The following is a 19635-nucleotide window of genomic DNA, read 5'->3' as shown; positions in this document are numbered from 1 at the left end:
ATCTCTCGCCTGGACTACTGCAATGTTCTTCTGGCTGGGCTACCTGCTGCAGCCATCCGACCGCTTCAGCTCATTCAGAACGCTGCAGCCCGTCTGGTATTCAACCAACCCAAATTCTCTCATGTCACTCCCCTCTTCCGGGACCTTCACTGGCTTCCCATCTCGGCACACATTCAATTCAAAACACTGGTTCTGGCCTACAGGGCAGAACACCAGACAGCCCCCCTGTACTTACAATCTATGGTCAGGCTCCAAATCTCTCACCGTTCCCTCCACTCCTCCACCAGTGCAGGACGCCTCGCCCCTCCTCCACTACGGGGGCTCAAAAGTCGCTCATCCCGTTCGCGACTCTTCTCGTCCCTGGCACCTCAATGGTGGAACGAGCTTCCACCTTCGGTCAAGACGGCCGAATCACTGCCGATCTTTCGGAAAAGACTAGACACACCTTTTCAGGCTCCATCTGGGACCTTCTTGAACTAACTTCTTTCTCTCTTAAAAAAATAAAAAAAAATAACCTGAACTAAACTTGTACCACTGTTCCTTCAGAAGTTGTAGTTGTCATAGACTGTGTTGCATAGTTGATTGCTCTATTGCTGACAAAAATGTGTTATTGTAAGTCGCTTTGGATAAAAGCGTCTGCCAAATGACGTAATGTGTACACATTGAACACAAGTGTAAATGCAATGTGTCCTCTCAATCTGGATACAGCAACCTTATGCGGATTGAGAGGACAACCATTTCTGCATTTCTGATGGCAGAAAACGCATGTTAACGCCAGGTGTAAATGGCCTCACAGTTATGACCTCGGTCATTTGGTTGTGTGTTAACTGTATCATTCCCTCCCTGTGTGTATGTGGCAGTGTTGAGTGGGTGATGAGCTGCAGGTGTGTGCTGCCTGTGCTGTGGGAGGGCTGGCTGCTGATTGGCTGCTGCAGCTGATATACTCCACCTGAGCCCTTCTGCCTGCCCCTTGCTCTCCTCACTCCTCAAAGATGACAGCTGACCTGCGACACTTGTTGAGACTGTAACTGGTAGTTGTGTAGGCCCATTTGGTGACCTGTTGAGCTATGTTACAGTTTGATCATTCTAAGCACTTGAGTGCAAATGTTTTGTAGCCCCTAACTTGCTTTATTTCTCTTATCCTGTTTTTGTTATAGGAGGTAGGCAAGCTTATTGTCTTTGTTTTTCCTATTCTTTTTCTTGTTAGGGAAGTGAGGACTATTAGTATTGTTTTGTATATTGTTTCGGGTAATGCTCTGCTCTGAAGCATTTAAGTTTAATATATAATAAACTGCTACATTGAGAACTTTTGATCATGGTCCAGCTGTTCATCCTTGGGAGTGGGAAGAGTGGCGGCACCTGCATGTCATGTTCTGGTTTTCCCTTATGCCAGGGGCATAACAAGAGTTTCATCCAGTGCCTCCCCCAGCACAATGGCTTCATAAGCTTTGAAGGTGTGATCAGACCTACAGTTCTTTGGTTTGAACCATTGTGGAAACGTTTAAAATGTAAAACGTGGAAACGTATGTTTTAGAGCTGCAACGATTAGTTGATTCATCTATTAGTCGATCGACAGAAAATTTGTTGCCAAATATTTTTATGATTAAGACTAATTCTTATGAAAATAAAATACTATAATTGTCTCATTCCAGCTTCTTAAATGTGAATATTTCCTGGTTTCTTTAATCTTGTATGAAAAACCTTTTTTACACAGAAATCAAGCAAATATTGGTGTAAAGAAGTGTAAAGTAAATCCACCATTAGGGCCCCCTCTGCACTTTTACACAGAACCAAGCAGCCCCGCCTATTTCCGCCCCGGAGTGTGCTTTTAGATAGCATCCACCCCTCCCGCATTGAAATGAGGCGTGAACCATGGGCGTTAAGCTGAACAGTCATGTGACATTTCTTGCCCCAGAAGAGAGTTTCCCATTCATTTCTCCATAGCCATTTCGAAAAATCCTTTGAGTTTTTTAAGGCTGGAACCAAGCTAGACTCAGCCCTCAGTCTTAATCCGTTTCACTCCTGTAAGACTGAGAATATTACTATTTAAATCTTTGCATAACGTTAGGTGGCGCTGTTGGAAGCCTTGCATCGGAGAACCAATCATGAGTGTTGTGGGCGGGCCTGCTTTCTGGGGGCAGATCTCATGCAGAACCGGTGTCTCGCAAAACATCGTCACATTTGCGGATAAACATATTAATCACTCAGAAACAAACATAACCTGTTAATAGGACGTGTTTCATCCGGCCCCGGTGGCTAGAGGTCTTTTCCCCAGCGATAAGCCCGACTCCCGAGGCTAACGTTACAGAGCCTGCTGATGACTCACAGTAGCAAGCGGACCACTTCCGGGTAGGAAGAATTATTGTAAAATAAACCACAGCTATAAATTTTGTTTGGAGCATATCAGCTTCATGCTCTGTGTTAGGACTATGATAAATGGCATTGCCGCTACCAAATAAAATTCTAATAATAAATGTAGGCGTGTCTGCTGCCGGCGATTCTCGCCGGGCTCGGAGACACAGTTTCTGACAGTGAAATTCCCAGACGTTTGGTGGCGCAGCTCACCAAACGTCTGGGAGCCGAGACTAGAACCAAGCTAACCCGTGACCTATTGAATTATGAGTGGCCATAAAACATCTGTTTAAAAATTACGGGTATTTTCAATCCCCCCCCCCCCCCATTGTTATTTTTTGTTTTTGCTCCAACTGAAATGTTTTATGGTCACTCACAATTCATGGTGGTGCAGCGCGAAGCACACACAGAGGGAAACAGAGATCTGATTCAAAGCCTTCCAGTGGGAATATCACATTCTGAATATTTGTTAACATTCCCAGTGTGAAAGGACACGGGAGGAATGTGAAGAGTGTCAATTCCAGAAGTTGTGAATTGTGATTTGCGACAGCGTGGAGGTTAAACACACACACACACTCACACACACACACACACACACACACACACACACACACACACACACACACACACACACACACACACACACACACACACACACACACACACAGCGTGGAGGGCTGGAGCCAATACAAGCGACAGAGGAATGCAGGAGGAAGGTGACCTCATCCCACTTGGGAGGTCTCAGAGTGTGTGAGAGAGAGAGTGAGTGTGTGTGTGTGTGTGTGTGTGTGTGTGTGTGTGTGTGTGTGTGTGTGTGTGTGTGGGGGTGTGTGTGTGTGTGCGTGTTCAGATGGAAAAATATACACAGTACACATACTGGATTTGAGCTCTCAATGTATTACTATTACTGTTACTTTTATTTGATCAATATTCATCATACTTTTTATAGTACTGTACCATTATTGTTGCTATTACTACTGTTATTACTATTAATAGAATCAGTGTTTCCCCTAGAAACATTTTCAGGCCTGGAGGGATTATCGAAACGTACCCCGACCGCAACTGTGGGGGCCCTCGCTGGCGACGCTAAACCTTAGCTAACCATACTATTATGGGATGCGATGCGAACAATTGTATTATGGGATCTGCGTTTCCCCGGCAACGACACACGTTGACACGTTTTGGAACAGCGCCGCACGCTGGCACAATGCTCCTAAAATCTAAATGCTTACTGTTTTGAATGATTTGGCATCTTCTATTACTGTCAACACTAGTATCGTTGGTAGAATGGTAGGGGAAACACTGATAGAATATCCCGGTAGTAAATGTTTCTGCAGCTTTTTATTTTTTATTTTATTTTTATAGTGACAGTGTTTGGGTTTACATTTTTTACTCTATGCTTTATTTGTTTTGACGCACAAATATAAATACATATAAATAAAGTTTTTATTATCATCATTATCAATAGCATCATTACATTCTCATTATCTCAATTATCATTACTATTACAGGTATTAGCAGCAGCTTGAATCCATGGTGAGAATGCATTTCTCCATTTGTGCTTCAGGTCTATTTTTACACAGCACCTGTCCTAAACCGGTTGGATGTGGCCGCTTCCAACTTCTGTGTGTGTTCAACTATACCACACTGACCCGACGCAGCTCCTTCAACTTTAGCACACTGACTCTCTGACTCAGTGTTTCTACACAAGACAGGAGTCCGTTCCCTGAAGGTCGTGACCCTGACCTTTGACCTGCCTCCAGCTGACAGCCTCCTATCTACCAGCCAGAGATAAAAACCCACTGCCTGTCTACCTGACAACACACCACCTTACACAACACTGAAGGATCCACTCTCATGTTGACATAGAGCTCAGTGTCTACTGTGTAATAATAAGTTGATTTGTCTGTATTGTTGGCTTACAGCATTTCTACGTGATTTTATGTTGTTTTTAGGTTTTTTTACTTAAATTTTTTCTGTATGCTTATAATTATATTTGAAAAAGCTAAAAAATCAAAGAAATCAGATCAGTACAGATCAGTGAATTGGTCAGTACTGCTTATGCTTCTGAGAAATTGGCATTGTGGGAAGTTCATCTGTCCTATTGCTAAATGGGGCAGGGGTCTGGCCATCATTTGGAGGTCTTACTCGATTATAAAACCTTTGTTGGCTAGTAAAATAGTGAAAGTGGCATTTTGGCCATGAAACACTTTGGCCTGTGACCAACATGTTTCCTTTTCCCCCAAATAGAGGAAACTGTGGTTTTTGAGTGCTTTGCCCTCTTCCTACAATCCAGTCTGTGACAGGAAACACCAATGAATGAGACAGTTCCACTGAGTTCAGACTGCACAGGAGAGACCGCCTCTCTCTCCTCCACTGAGTTCAGACTGCACAGGAGAGACCGCCTCTCTCTCCTCCACTGAGTTCAGACTGCACAGGAGAGACCGCCCCTCTCTCCTCCACTGAGTTCAGACTGCACAGGAGAGACCGCCCCTCTCTCCTCCAGTCAGGGAGCACAGATAACAAGCAGCACTCTCTTTTTTGTCTCAGATGAGATAAACATCGGCCCAGTGAGAGTGCGCACTTCACCCAACCCACCCATACGGCTTAACCTCAGACTCTTCACTAGGGCTCCGCACTGTCTATTTCCAAACTTTTTAACCCATACCAAATCAAAAGCACTTTCAGGGTTAAACAACCTCTTTGTAAATTAAATGATATTACTTTTTGATTCATGTCTGACTTGCAGCACAATTTCAATGACCAAAACTTGATAGCATTTTCCATTTTCAACTGTAAGATTTTTGCATTAAACAGACAATTCTTACAAATAAGACAGTTTAGTTGACACAGTCTCTCTTGAGGGAGGATACATTAGCCTGGGTAAACCCAGCCTCCACGTGACCTCTATCTATGTGCTATCAGTCACAATATTGTGACTGATAGCACATAGATAGAGGTCACATGGAGGCTGGGTTTACCCAGGCTAAGGATACATTACATTTAGAATTGTCAGAGCTTGAGAAGTGTCTTACTTCTGCTGATAGCGCTATGGGCAAAATTTCATATATTTCATATATATTTCAATATATATGCTTCTCTGTCGAAGGCCAGTTCATCATCATTATGCTTTGAAGCCAGTCTGGGAACATGATCTGGAGGCCACGTTCAGTACAGAGAGTTGGTCAACAATCTGCAATAAGATCTTTCTTAAATGTACTCTTAGTGTATCTGAACAAAATTATAAATTGTATACGGTAATATAATCTATCTCACCCCTGTTCGCCTCCAGAAAATGTTCCCAAACACTTCCAACTTGTGTTTTAAAATGTAAACCGCACCCAGGAACTCTTATTTATTCATTCTGGTCTTGTAGACAAGATCCAAAGTTACTTTAGAGATGTCCATTCTACCATTCAAAACATTATAGGAAAACAATTTGTTATGAGTTCAGGTCTGTATGTTACGAGCTTTGACAAAGATACAGAGTCTCTGTTAAATGTTTTATTTTATTTAGCAAAAAAAACATTTTATTAGTACAGTATGGTCTACTCCACAAGTACCCTCTGTAAACATGTGGCTGTCACAGGCCGCAACTTTCTTACATCTAGAAAAACTGGCGTATGACCTGTACCAGAAATCCGACACTTTGCAGAGGATATGGTCACCCTTGTGTTCATATTTAGAGAGACTCTGACTGGAATCTATACACCTTTACCTGTATACCTGACCCTGTATATTCTGTAGTGTTCACTTAGTTAATTTTACTCTGTGTGTGTGTGTGTGTGTGTGTGTGTGTGTGTGTGTGTGTGTGTGTGTGTGTGTGTGTGTGTGTGTGTGTGTGTGTGTGTGTGTGTGTGTGTGTGTGTGTGTGAGAGAGAGAGAGAGAGAGAGAGAGAGAGAGAGAGAGAGAGAGAGAGATTTCTTTTCTGTCTGTCCCTGTTTACTACAGTGGAGGTGGGTTGACTGTTAAAGGCACTTTAATATATATAGGAATATATATATACATATACATACTTACCGTACTTTACTCTACGTATTGGTATTTTGCTACTTAGACATTCTACTTATGTTGTGCTTTTGCTTCTATCGCATTACTAGTTATTCTATGCTATGTTGTGTTTTTCTGCTTATTGCTTAATATTGCATTACTACGGTTTATTTTTATTTTTATTTTATTTATGCTATGTGTGTTCTGTGAGCGAGCTACTGTAACTTGTCCCAATTTCCCCCCGGGGATCATTAAAGTCTTTCTGATTCTGATTCTGATTCTGATATCTTGGTTTCTATTGTCAGTTCGCTGTAGGGCTGTTGAAACGAATTTTGATATTCGAATATTATTCGAATTTAATAATTATGAACGAAATTCGATTATTATTATTTTTTTTAAACGAATATTTAATTTTTTTATTTTTTTATTTTTTTTTATTATTTTTTTTAGAACACTAGAACAGTGACAAGTTCTGACAACATACTTGAAGAAAAGAGTGTTAACTGAAGTTGACTGTTGAAGCTGCTATACTGATGTAAACCTACCTGTAGCTCTTAAAATGTATGTTCATTCATTGTTAACTGAAGTTGACTGTTGAAGCTGCTATACTGAATGTAAACATGTAGCTCTTAAGTGCAATACGTGACTGAATTTTTTTTGTTCATGGCTCATTGTTGTTTTGGCAAAGTTTTCTTATTTGTTTATTGATAAGGAGCTCAAACAAAGGCTGTGTCTTTTTTTATTATCAATTATTTTATTTTAGCATTTCAGACAGCACCAATACATCACTGATGAATATTAACTAAGCTCTGGTTATCTGACCTATTTTCTAATGCAATGAATGTATGTACATTGTACAAGGAACATGTTTTCTTAAATAAACATCATTGCTGGACTATTTGTGATAAGCCTAATATTATTTTGAATATTCATCCACCATTCACTTTTCCATCTACATTTGGTAAAATGCTTAGAAAAAGTTTTACTTGGTCAAACCCAAAGATTCAGCTATATTTAGAATCAGAACATAACATAAGAGAAGACAACAATTCACTCAGACCAAAAAAAAAAAATTTTTTTTTTTTTTTAAATTCAATTAAAAATTAATTAAAATATTCGAATATAATTCGAATATTAAAATGTATAAAGCACTGAAATTCGAATTTGATTATAGAGGGAGATTGACAGCCCTAGTTCGCTGCCCTTTTGCTGTTGTTGTTGTTGTTGTTGTTGTTGCTTGTTTTATGTGGATGTTGTGTCTTGTATTATTTTTTATTTAAAATAAATTTTGTTAATATGAAACAGACAATTTGAATGTTGCAGGTATCAGGTAAAAAGGGCGACTGAACAAATTTCTCTGACTGATTTTCAAACATTTGGATATGGATCATTTTCCCAAATTGTATCCAAGCCTGAAAAAACAAAATTTTCAACTTACACTACCAGATTTCTGATGACTGGTAGCTGTGTTGTCCTGTGTGAAGAATGTAAATTCCACGCCACCCTAGCACATCCTCTATGGTAGCCTTGGCTTTGAGGCTTAAATCTCTACCAGGCATCTATGTCTATGTGACCTCAGCCTTGGATGGGATTCACCTTGGACTCTACTTGACTTCACTACTCTAACTCTACTGCAGTCCTGCTGGAGGGGAGTTTCAACATCCACTATGCAATCAGTTCAATGACAAATAATAAAGGCCAAGGACTCTGATGTGCTGTGCATACAGTAACTAATGCAATGATTCATACAATTTCATAAGTGGTTCGCAGCCTTTTTGGCTTGTGGCCCTTTAACTCATTCCCCGCCAGAGTTTTTCAGAAAAAGTCACTAGCCACCACCAGGGTTTTTGATCATTTTCATTAATTTTCCAAGCCCCACAGAATATTTTCTTCTACGTAAAGACTGAATATCCCAAAAGAAAGGTGCTGGTAGGTTGCAGGTACAAAGGCACAAAACAAAAGAAGGTACCATCGCACACTGAAGTATAGCTTTACTGTGATTTATTCAGCAAACGACGCGTTTATGAGCAAACCTGATGAAGCTGCTACAGCGAAACGCGTCGTTTGCTGAATAAATCACAGTAAAGCTATACTTCAGTGTGCGGTGGTACCTTCTTTTGTTATATATATATATATATATATATATATATATATATATATATATATATATATATATATACGGTACGCTATATTTTTTTATATATATATATATATATCTCCTAAAGATAAAATTATGTCGCAACGCCCTGGGGGGTCCAGATCCCTAGGTTGAGAACCACTGTCTATTCTATCCTGCTACTACTTCTATCCTATTTCTAAATCAAATTCTTTCCCCAGAGGGAAGAGTGTTGATGACCGCTTCCTCAACAAGGCTTTCATGTGCTGTACAGAATCCTGGCCTTGTACTTCATTCCATCATCAAAATTTTTATCTAGTAATCGACTAATCAATTAATCGACAGACTAATCGTTTCAGCACTATTTGTCATATTGTCTAGTCCTAGTTTGCATTTTGCAAAGACTTGATCTACTTCTTTAGAGGTTTAAAATCAAGTTGGAAGGTGTGTGTGTGTGTGTGTGTGTGTACTGACTTGTAGAGGGTGAGGTCTGTCTGCAGGTCGGTGGAGACCTTGGGGAAGGGGGGTGGAGGGTGTCTGGTGTCCTGAGGGTGCCGCGTCTCTAGGGCCTCCTGGGGGCTGAGGTGCAGCGTGACGGGGATAACCGGCAGGATGCTGATGTACCTGCAACAGGAAGGACATGCGGGAATCATGACAACAATAGATCCGTTTATAGCCTACATGTATATGCTTTCTTCTTTTCTCCCCCATTAGTGCTAATTTTAATTTATTTATCATGGTTGCTGCTCCACCCTCTGCCGATCTGGGGAGAGCCGGAACTGGCTCCATGCTTCCTCCGAGACATGGGCAGTAGCCAGCCGCTTCTTTTGACCCGACAGGGGAAGCTTCACCAGTAGGACATAGCACGTGGGAGGATCATGCTATTCCAACGAGTTCCCCTCCCTCCGAACAGGCGCCCCGAACGACCAGAGGAGGAACCACTTCAGCAACCAGGATATTGCATGTTTTGGTGAGGGGTTCCTATATGAAGGAAACCCCCAGGGGGCACGGGGAGAACATGCAAACTCCACACAGAAAGGCCCTTTTGACGACCCCACCCGGGCAGTGGGCACTCGAGGACATGCGGACGGGCACGCACTCCTTCAGCACTCACAGCGTCCCAGGTGGGAATCTAACCCAGGACCTTCTAGCTGTGAGATGACAGCGGTTACCACTGCGCCACCGTACCCCCCGCCTATATGCTTTTTTATTTTTGTTTTTTTAGAAAGTTTTTTCCAAATATATTTTGCAATCACAACACCACAGTTCTATTTGGAACAAAAGTAAACGCAGTCCGGTACCAAGCGCGAGCGATTGATTGATTCACCCGACGACGTAGTTGTCAATTTAGCGGAGGTAAAAAGCATTATGAGGAACTGAATCAAAATGCTTCCCACAAATAAAGCCAAACAGGAGCCAAGAGCGAATGCAGAAAAGCCTGGCTGAGCAGGTGCCATGTGGAGTGAGTGAGAGACATGGTGTGTAAAGCCTGGCTGAGCAGGTGCCATGTGGAGTGAGTGAGAGACATGGTGTGTATGAGCAGGTGCCATGTGGAGTGAGTGAGAGACATGGTGTGTATGCTGCCTGGCTGAGCAGGTGCCATGTGGAGTGAGTGAGAGACATGGTGTGTATGCTGCCTGGCTGAGCAGGTGTCATGTGGAGTGAGTGAGACACATGGTGTGTATGCGTAATGCGTGCGTCTTGGAGATTCAAGCCGCACGCACCTCTCCAGTGTCCTGACAGGTTATTACTTTTAGCTGCTGTGTTTTTTTCATCAAGGCAATGTCCAGGAGATATATTGGCTCATAATAAGTCTCCGCAAATGCAGATAGATAGGAGCGTGCATGTTGTCTGTGTTTCAATAACAAAAGTGTCCTTGCCGAGAACGACATGCCTGTTGGCAGCAGGCATGTCGGCATTCAACAATGCCGACCAATTAAATACTTTTGCTGCAACGTCGACCCCACTGCAAAAAGAAAAAGAAAAAAAAGGAGCGGGATGGGAGTCATTCTAGCGGGATTGGGACAGCCTGAAATATTTCTGTGGGATGTGGGATGTGGGAGAGGGAGTGGGATGTGGGAGTGGGATGTGGGAGTGGGATGTGGGAGTGGGAGTGGGATGTGGGAGTGGGATGTGGGAGTGGGATGTGGGAGTGGGAGTGGGATGTGGGATGTGGGAGTGGGATGGGACGGGAGTGAAAAACCACTCCCATGTCACCCTCTAATTGGTAACACCTGAGCAGGGGCTTCATGACAGCTGAATGGCACATTCATGATTACTGATGCAGTCATTCATATGATGGCATTATCACAACTTGGAGAAATATATGACATGGTATGCCATGCAATGACTTACCTATTTATACATTTATATATATATGCCTATATGGAGGCATATATCATTTAAAGGTAATGTGTTTAATATTGGAGTAATTAGATAATGAAGGTATGACCTGAATCAGTCTATTCTAACCCAGTTATGTTTACAGGCATCGACCTAAAATTTGATTAACAACAGAATTCTCCCTTCATGTCACCACGCTGGTGAAAGAGGCTAATGAGTTTTCACTGCGGCTAGCTCCCTGCGCTGCAGCACCCACCTCTTGGCTAAAGTGATGTTGTAGTAGCTGAAGAGCGAGGGCCAGTGCCTGAAGGACAGCCTCCTCCAGCCCTCCTCGTCTTCTGCCCCCATCAGCTGGGGCACAGAGGGCGGTGCCTGGGGCAGAGGCAGGGCGCCGTGGTGGCCCTGTGACTGGTTCTCGGGCAGGGGGGTGGGCTCGGGGGCGGGCAGGACGCTGAGGGTGCTGGTGGGGTCGTGGAAAACGGGGGCCACGCCCAGGCCGCCGCCGCCACCCGGGTCTCCCAGGGAGCTTTGCTCTGACACCTGAGCGGCCAGGTAGGTGCGCAGGCCGGCCGGGTCAGTGTAGACCAGGATGCCGATCCAGATCACCGTGCCGACCTGGGAATGAAACAAAGGGGTGAACATTCACTCACACAACTGTGGATAGTAGGGCTGTTAACGCTTCACAAAATGTACGGCTCGACACCATGGTGTCACAGTTCTGTACATTCTCGCTACAGCAAAAAAGTAGAAATGCCATAAAAATGACTTTTTTCAATTTATTTGTAGTTATTGTACTTATTTATTTTATTTTCACAGTCTTTAAAATTAAATTTCAATTTACGTTTTTTTAACACCTTTTTCGTCTCAGTTTTAGTTTACCATGATATCCTTGTAGAAGACTTGCACTGTTCAGCAGACTGTGGACGATTTGTTCAGTATTGTTACATCCCTGGATTATTTGTTTATTTGTTTATTTAAAAGGATCCCCATTAGCCGCCGCCGAAACGACCGCTAGTCTTCCTGGGGTCCAAACACATTACACATTACGTTACAAACAATTGTAAACAGTAGACAGTAAAGTGCAGTAGTAAAATACCATATTAAAAATGATAAGAAATATTAAATGCATTGCAATACAGGAAAATCACAGAAAAACATAGTAAAAACCGATACAAAATAGGATAGAAAAACAACAATAGTTTGGTCAGCTAATTATATAGCTGGCCTATTGCGCAGACAACAATTTATTCTAAAAAGACACTACTATTCAAAACATAAAATTCCAAGTACCGTAAATTCCGGACTATAAGCCGCACCTTTTTTCCCGTTTTTTGGCCTTTTTTGGCCCCTGCGGCTTATATAACGGTGCGGCTTATCTATGGATTTTTTCCAAAAAAAAAAAAAAAAAAAAAAAAAAAATCTCTCTTTTTTAGCACTCTTTCTAACTATAAATCCTATATAACTATAATAAGTTTTAATTTCCTCTCTTGCCCTCTTTTCACCACACTGTATGACACTGTATGACACTGTGTGCACTGTAAAAAACAACACAGGTGGTGTTGTGTTATGTTGTTTTGTTGAAATGTTAATAAATGGGAGCTTCCTCAAACAGCCATCTCTTTCCCGACAATCCCCTCTGTGCATGAACCCTTACATATGGTAATTAAACATTAAAACACAATTAAAAAAAAAAAAAAAAAAAAAAAAAATACCATTAAAACACCCGCGGCTTATAGTCCGGTGCGGCTTATATAAGAAAAAAATAGTCAACTTTGCAGGTGCGGCTTATACACCGGTGCGGCTTATAGTCCGGAATTTACGGTAGTGTTAAAGTGTAGTCCTGAGCATCAATGTGTGTTTGCTGGTGTTTGAGAGTGCAGCTGGGACCTTAACTTCCTTTTAAAACCAACCCTCCCATGAATGGAGGAAATATTTCCTGGTAGACAATTCCAGGCCTTTATAGATCTGTATATGACATTCTTCTTCATAAAGTTGGTGTTGGGTCTAGGCAAAATCAGTTGTCCCCTACTAGCCCCTCTAGTGGAGTGTGTGTGAGTACTTGAGCTATAAAAAATGCTGTTGAAAAGAAAACCAGGAGTTTGGGTATGAATAACTTTGTGAAAATGTAAAAGTAGGATGGATGATAGTCTCTGCTCAACAGTGAGCCATATGAGACGTGTATGCATGTCAGCTATGCTAGTCCTAGGGGAACACCCAAGGACCAGCCTAGCTGCCTTGTTTTGTGCAACTTGTAACTTATCAAGAAGGCCTTTAGCTGCAGATGACCACACCACAGAGCAGTAGTCCAGATGACACAAAACTAATGAGGAGACAATTTGGTGAAGTGCCGATGATGTAACAAATGATGCACATTTCCTTGTGATGGCAACAGCTCTACCCATTTTCGCGACCACCTTATTGATGTGATCCGACCATGACAATGTGCAGTCGAGCCAAAGTCCTAGAAGTTTTACTGTTTTTACTTGCTTTATAATCTGACCATCTATCAGTAAATTGATTTTAGGATTCTGTGATAATCTATAATTAGAGCCAAAAATGATGCACATAGTTTTTGATATGTTGAGTATAACTTTATTTCCCTTTATCCAGTTGAGTATAATGTTTAGCTCTCTAGACAGAACCTGGTTAACTTCAGTGCATGAGGGTGCCGCATAATAAAGAGTAGAGTCGTCTGCATACATTGTTAAATTAGCATTTTTGATTGCATATGGCATATCATTTGTAAAGATAGAGAAGAGGAGAGGGCCAAGACAACTTCCCTGCGGTACCCCGCAGTTCAGGGCTCTACTGCTAGATAGCGCCCCATTAAAATACCCTCGCTGCGACCTTGCCGACAGGTAGCTCTCGATCCTATGGATTGCAGAAGATCAAAATCCATAACATAAAAGTTTGGACGTTAAAATGTCATGGTCGATCACGTCAAAAGCGGCGCTGAAGTCAAGTAAAACAGAACCTACAAGCTTACAGCTGTCGATAGAGGTGAGCCAACTATCACACATTTGAGTAATGGCTGTACAGGTAGAATGACCAGGCTTATACGCGTGTTGAAACATAGTAGTCAAGTTGTTAGCAGAGAAGTACTCTTGTATTTGCTCATAAACAATCTTCTCTAACAACTTCCCTGGTGGATAGAGTCCAGTAAACTAAGATATAAAAGTACAGGATTCCTGCCAGAGTTGCTTTGACTTTGAAAGTGCTGGAAAAAACCCAGAGACCTATTTCTTCCATTTATCTAATCTGATTTAATATATTTAAACATATTTCATATTTCATGTTCCATATTTCTTTCTGGGGATGGGAGACACTCAGTAAGCCCTGTGGGCATCTTGGATCCTCCAGGGACATTTTCTTATCTCAATTGACTTACTTACTCTTGTCGCTAACGTTAGTCTCTTCTGAGAAGTTTGCTCGAGTTGGATGCAGCCAATTCTATTGTGTGAGGCAGCCATTTGAGGCAGGCAGTGTTGTGTGACTGTGCGTCCACACTGCGGAGAGGATAGGTGCTGACGGACTGATAGCCTATATCGAGACATATAGGCCTAGCCTAACTTTTGTGGGGAGAAATAAATTTAAAACTAGTCAGATATGACTTGAATGCCACTTGTAAAATAAATCACCCACAGTGATTGACGACGGTGCGACCACTATTTTGACTGCCTCATTTTTGGCACAATGCCAGGAATGGACCCTCTGTTAAAACGGTTGTTTTAACAGATGTTTTTAATGTTTTTGAATGGAGTTTGGTTACAAATTCGCTAAAGCTGTTTCCTATCACATTTCTTGTTATCGATACATGCTACCCCCCCCCCCCCCCCCGCCAACTGGTAGAAAAAACTGCTCATATCCAGTTGTTTCTAAACAAAGACCCCTCATGTTTAAAAAGGTAAAACCTGAAAACATCCTGCTCTCTCTAGCCTGACATGATCCAGACTTCATGTTTAAAAGGCACTTATGTAACTCAGAATGTACAGTCTCCCTCTATTTTCTTTTTCACAAATAACCAACACAAAAAACCAACAACAAATTCAGACGACAAGAAAAGAAAAAAAAACATATACACACACACACAAACTCCAATATTACAACAATGAAAGTGCTTGTAAAGGTTATGCATGGCATGGGGTCCCACACGGGTCACCCATCATCACCCCCTAGACCCTAACCTCGTCAAGGTAGGCCAGAAACGGGCCCCAAACACCCGAAAATCTCCAGAGTGAGTTGGTTCTCAGGAACCTAAGTCTCTCCATCCGTATGACAGAGATCATACCCGCCAACCATAGCTGAAAAGATGGTGGGGAGGGGGACTTCCATTGCTGTAAAATGAGTTTCTTGGCAACGATTGTCCCGTGTCAGAGATTGCTGCACAGCTGTAGGGAAGTTCAAAGAGGAGTCCGAGCAGCCGAAGATGGCAAGTTCTGCCTCGGCTGAAGGGCTACCTTGTAGGCCTTAGAGTACCAGCTACCTTGTAGGCCTTAGACTCTAAGGCCTACAAGGTAGCTGGTACTCTAAGGCTTAGAGTACCAGTCGAATACTTTGGCCCAGAACTCAGTCAGTGAAGGGCAGAACCAAAAAGCATGAGACAGAGTGCCCTCCGATACACAACACCTGTCACACAGTGGTGAGACAGACGGGTAAATCCTGTGCAACTTATGGTTAGAATAGTGAAGACGGTGAGTGACTTTAAATTGAATCAGTTGGTGTCTACTATTAACTGAGCCGAGTTGTATCACAGACAGACTCCTATTCCATAGAATGTCAGATAAGTCAATGACAAGTTCCCCATAAGCAGGAAGTAGGCGGTCACTTTGCCTCTCTATAACACTGGCCAGTATCCGCCATCCAAGGCAGTTATTCGAGTCAGGAGCCGTGAAGATGACATGTCATTTACAGGGCGGCTGTAGCTCAGGAGGTAGAACGGGTCGTCCGCTAATCGCTTTGGATAAAAGAGGTCGCTGGTTCGATTCCCGCCTCCTCCAGTCTGCATGTCGAAGTGTCCTTGGGCAAGATGCTGAACCCCAAATTGCTCCCGTTGGTGTGCCAGCACCCTGCGTGGTAGCCTGCCGCCATCGGTGTGTGAATGGGTGAATGTACCTACTGACTGTAAAGCGCTTTGGATAAAAGCGCTATATAAATTCAGGCCATTTACCATTTACAAAAATGCCTTTTCCTCCACTTTCTGGTCAGAGACTGCTGTTTTTGGTGAAAATGACCTACATTCAGGTGTCGATAACTAAAGAAGGGATGAAGGTAGAATCAAACTTTTTTATTTTCCTATGAAAGTAGAGGCTCTTCTTTCTTTTGGGATATTCAGTCTTTACGTAGTCATAGAAGAAAATATTCTGTGGGTCTTGGAAAATGAATGAAAATGATCCAAAGCCCTGGCGGTGGCTAGTGACTTATTCTCTAAACCTCTGGCGGGGAATGAGTTAAGGTCAAAGGCCATGCTCAAGAGCAGAGGGTTAGGGTTAGGGTTAGTACTAACCCATGCTCAAGGGCAGAGCAGGTCAACAGTTGAAGGGTGTTAAAGGGATAGTTCGGTTTGTTTGAAGTTGGGTCCTATCAGCTAGTCACATACACTAACGTAATTAGGTACAGTGTTCTGGACGCTGAGCGCAGTGTCTAACGAGATCCGGCACCCAGAGGAGCAGCCTCGCGCAGCCTCACCAGCTTTTTCTCTCTCAGTACTGGGGGTCAACAACTAAAACTATAACTGTAATTTAGCCACCTAAAACAACGCCCACCTAAACAAATCGATATCCGTGTACATGCACGCTCTATTTTGACAATTTTCAGCGCTTTACTTTTCCGCAAAACAGCAGTTTCATTTGGCACTGCTTTTTCTCCAAACCGTACAACTACCGTGTTCCTCCGCTAAAAGCCAGGTCAGAGCCGCAGCACTGGATTACTCCGCAGTTATTTGGGGGTAGGCTATTTTATTTCTCCCGGTTTGAAGACACAACAAATAGAATACACGGACGAAAATATAAGTGATTTTGATAGCGAGGATGATATGCCATTCACCTTGGTGACAAGAGGATACTAGGGGTGGGGGAAAAAATCGATTCACCTAAGTATCGCGATTTTTAATGTCACGATTTTTTGGATCGATCTTTTATTCCAGAATCGATAATCGCAAATTAAAAAAAAAAAAAAAAAAAAAAAAAATTTGGGTGCTTGCAGTCAGGCCACTCACTGAACAGCAGGCCAGGCGCCGCCTACTGGTTTACTAGTGGTTTTATTACTTTATTAGTTAGTCTGAAGTAATAATTACACTTCAGGGTTAAAGTGGGTGCATCTCATTGTAAAATTGGACTTCAAACGGCCCAAATCTGGCTTCAAACGGCCCAAATTTCACGCGCGTTGGCCCATATCGGCCTGGCCTGCTTGGTATCTAATGCCCGGCCTGAATTATGATCCCAGTCCGCCCCTGTTTTTAACTATATCGCCCAGCCCTACTCATGATATATAATATACAGTCTCTAGTGTATGATTCAACTTTTCCCATGTTCTAATCTAGGGTAAAAAAGCAAACAAACTGAAAAAAGAAAAGAAAAAAATAAACAAAAATCGCAATAAATCGTAATATCGAATCGCAATAATCGTAGAATCGCAATACTTAAGAATCGCAATATAAATCGAATCGGCACCCAAGAATCGTGATAGTATCGAATCGGGAGATAAGTGAATCGCCACAGCCCTAGAGGATACAATTATGAACCAGAGAGAATACAGAAGAGGAACTTTTGCAGAGAGTGAACAGGCAGAGAGATGCGCCTGCTGTCTAAATGCCTGGGTGCCCTGGCTGCAAACCTTATTCACCATTCCCAGGATAAATTGTGGAAAACGACCCAGACCAAAGAGGCCAGGTGACTTGTTGTCTCTAAAGTAAGTCAGTGTTTTATCTCTCTTCTTCCTGTTTTGTAAACCGCGGCTCTGTGCTCTGTGCTGGCTTTAGCGGAGGAATACGGTGGTTGTACGGCTGGGAGAAAAAGCAGTGCCGAATGAAACTGCTGTTTTGCGGAAAAGTAAAGCGCTGAAAATTGTCAAAATAGAGCGTGCATGTACACAGATATCGATTTGTTTAGGTGGGCGTTGTTTTAGGTGTTTTAGGTGGCTAAATTACGTTTTAGTTGTTGACCCCCAGTACTGAGAGAGAAAAAGCTGGTGAGGCTGCGCGAGGCTGCTCCTCTGGGTGCCGGATCTCGTTAGACACTGCGCTCAGCGTCCAGAACACTGTACCTAATTACGTTAGTGTATGTGACTAGCTGATAGGACCCAACTTCAAACAAACCGAACTATCCCTTTAAAAGGGAGGGAGGAGCAGTTCTCATTCACTTCCATCAAAGTTCCCTAGACAGTCCCAGAGTTTCTCCCCACTTCTGTGCATCTCGAATCTCTCCCTTCTCACAATTATATTCCATTTAATTTCCAAATACACTATAAGTATATACGCAAGTATTTATCTTGGTGATGTTTGTGCAGTTGAAATACTAACACGATGAATCCTCACAAACACTGTGGAGGAACAGTGCAAGACACACAGCAGCACAGAATACACATCATAGCCGTCTTCCCTGCTCACCATGATGATGCGCTGGGCCAGGCGCGTGCGGGCCAGGAAGTAGACCACCCGCAGCCTTTTGGGCAGCCGGAGGTTCCTAAAGGCGGGGGTCTGCAGGGTGATGGTGTGGGGGTGGGGCCGCGGGGGCGGGGGGACTTCACGGGGCCGCAGGGGGCCCGGCTTGGGAGGGGGCAGCCCTGCTTCGGCCGGCAGCCGGCGATTCAGGTCGGCCAGCTGGGGGGAGAGGGAGAAGTTTCAAACTATGTGCGATTGATGACGGCGATGATTGTTATGTCATATACACATACAGTAACATATGCTATTGTGTATTAAATCATAGGTATAGAGGTTTATTTATATACTGGAGTATTATATATATATATATATATATATATATATATATATATATATATACATACATATACATACATATAGTGTGTGTGTGTGTGTGTGTGTGTGTGTGTGTGTGTGTGTGTGTGTGCGCGCGCATGTGTCCTTACCATTTTCTTTATCTTTATTTCTTTTTAATGTAATTTTACTAAACAAATTGTGTGTTTATAATCACGCTGAATTTTCCTTGCATATGAATATTCTATATAAATACAGTGCGCAATAATTGATCAGTAACAGGCTATGTAATGTGCACTGGGTTGTAGGAATCTGTATGTTCACTTGTATGCATGTGTTTGTTAGTTTTTTGTTTTTGCATGATATATGTATGATATATGTATGATATATGTATGATATATGTATGCATGATGTGGATGGAACTGATGATTTATTTTAAGTGACACAGAAACCAAGACACATTTCTCCATGGGGACAATAAAAGTATGTCTCATGTTATCTCATGTTATCTGATCTCTTTGCAGGCTGGTACAGTGAGTAGGGAGGACACAGGTTCAAGCTCCTGACCTTTTGGCATCCTGAGAAACCCCTTAACATTAATTGAATGGGCTAGTGCATTTGGTTGTACTCACTGACTTAAGTCAATAACAATGTGAACACTGATGAACCAGTTTTACATTTTGAACCACCGAATAACGATCAGCATAGAAATTATGCAATGTCTTGCTTGAATTCTCATTAGCCATATGGCGTTGATCACTTAAATATCTGCACGTGTTTAGCCTATGAGAGCTTAAGGGTTCTTTCACTGGATGTAAATGTGTGGGATTTCAAGTCAGTTTATGGGGCTTATTCCCATTTAGCACTGAGCTAAACACCAGTGAAAGGTTTCAGTATGTGACA

At 42.5% G+C, this 19635-nt stretch overlaps 1 protein-coding gene across 1 annotated transcript in view; it reads right to left on the bottom strand.

The window, feature by feature from the left end:
• Window positions 1-19635, bottom strand: part of scap (SREBF chaperone) — a 115114-nt gene that overhangs the window by 26873 nt on the left and 68606 nt on the right. Inside the window, exons 12-14 of the mRNA XM_083634307.1 lie at window positions 18406-18618; window positions 11059-11417; window positions 8934-9083 (exon numbers count right to left, since the gene is read on the bottom strand). Of these exons, the coding sequence (XP_083490433.1) occupies window positions 8934-9083; window positions 11059-11417; window positions 18406-18618 (722 nt within the window). The remainder of the gene's footprint in view (window positions 1-8933; window positions 9084-11058; window positions 11418-18405; window positions 18619-19635) is intronic.

Source organism: Poromitra crassiceps (assembly GCF_964638095.1).
Source record: "Poromitra crassiceps genome assembly, chromosome: 1".
Lineage (NCBI taxonomy): Eukaryota > Metazoa > Chordata > Actinopteri > Beryciformes > Melamphaidae > Poromitra > Poromitra crassiceps.
Note: the sequence above shows the minus strand (reverse complement) of the source record. Positions and strands in the feature narration are given on the sequence as shown.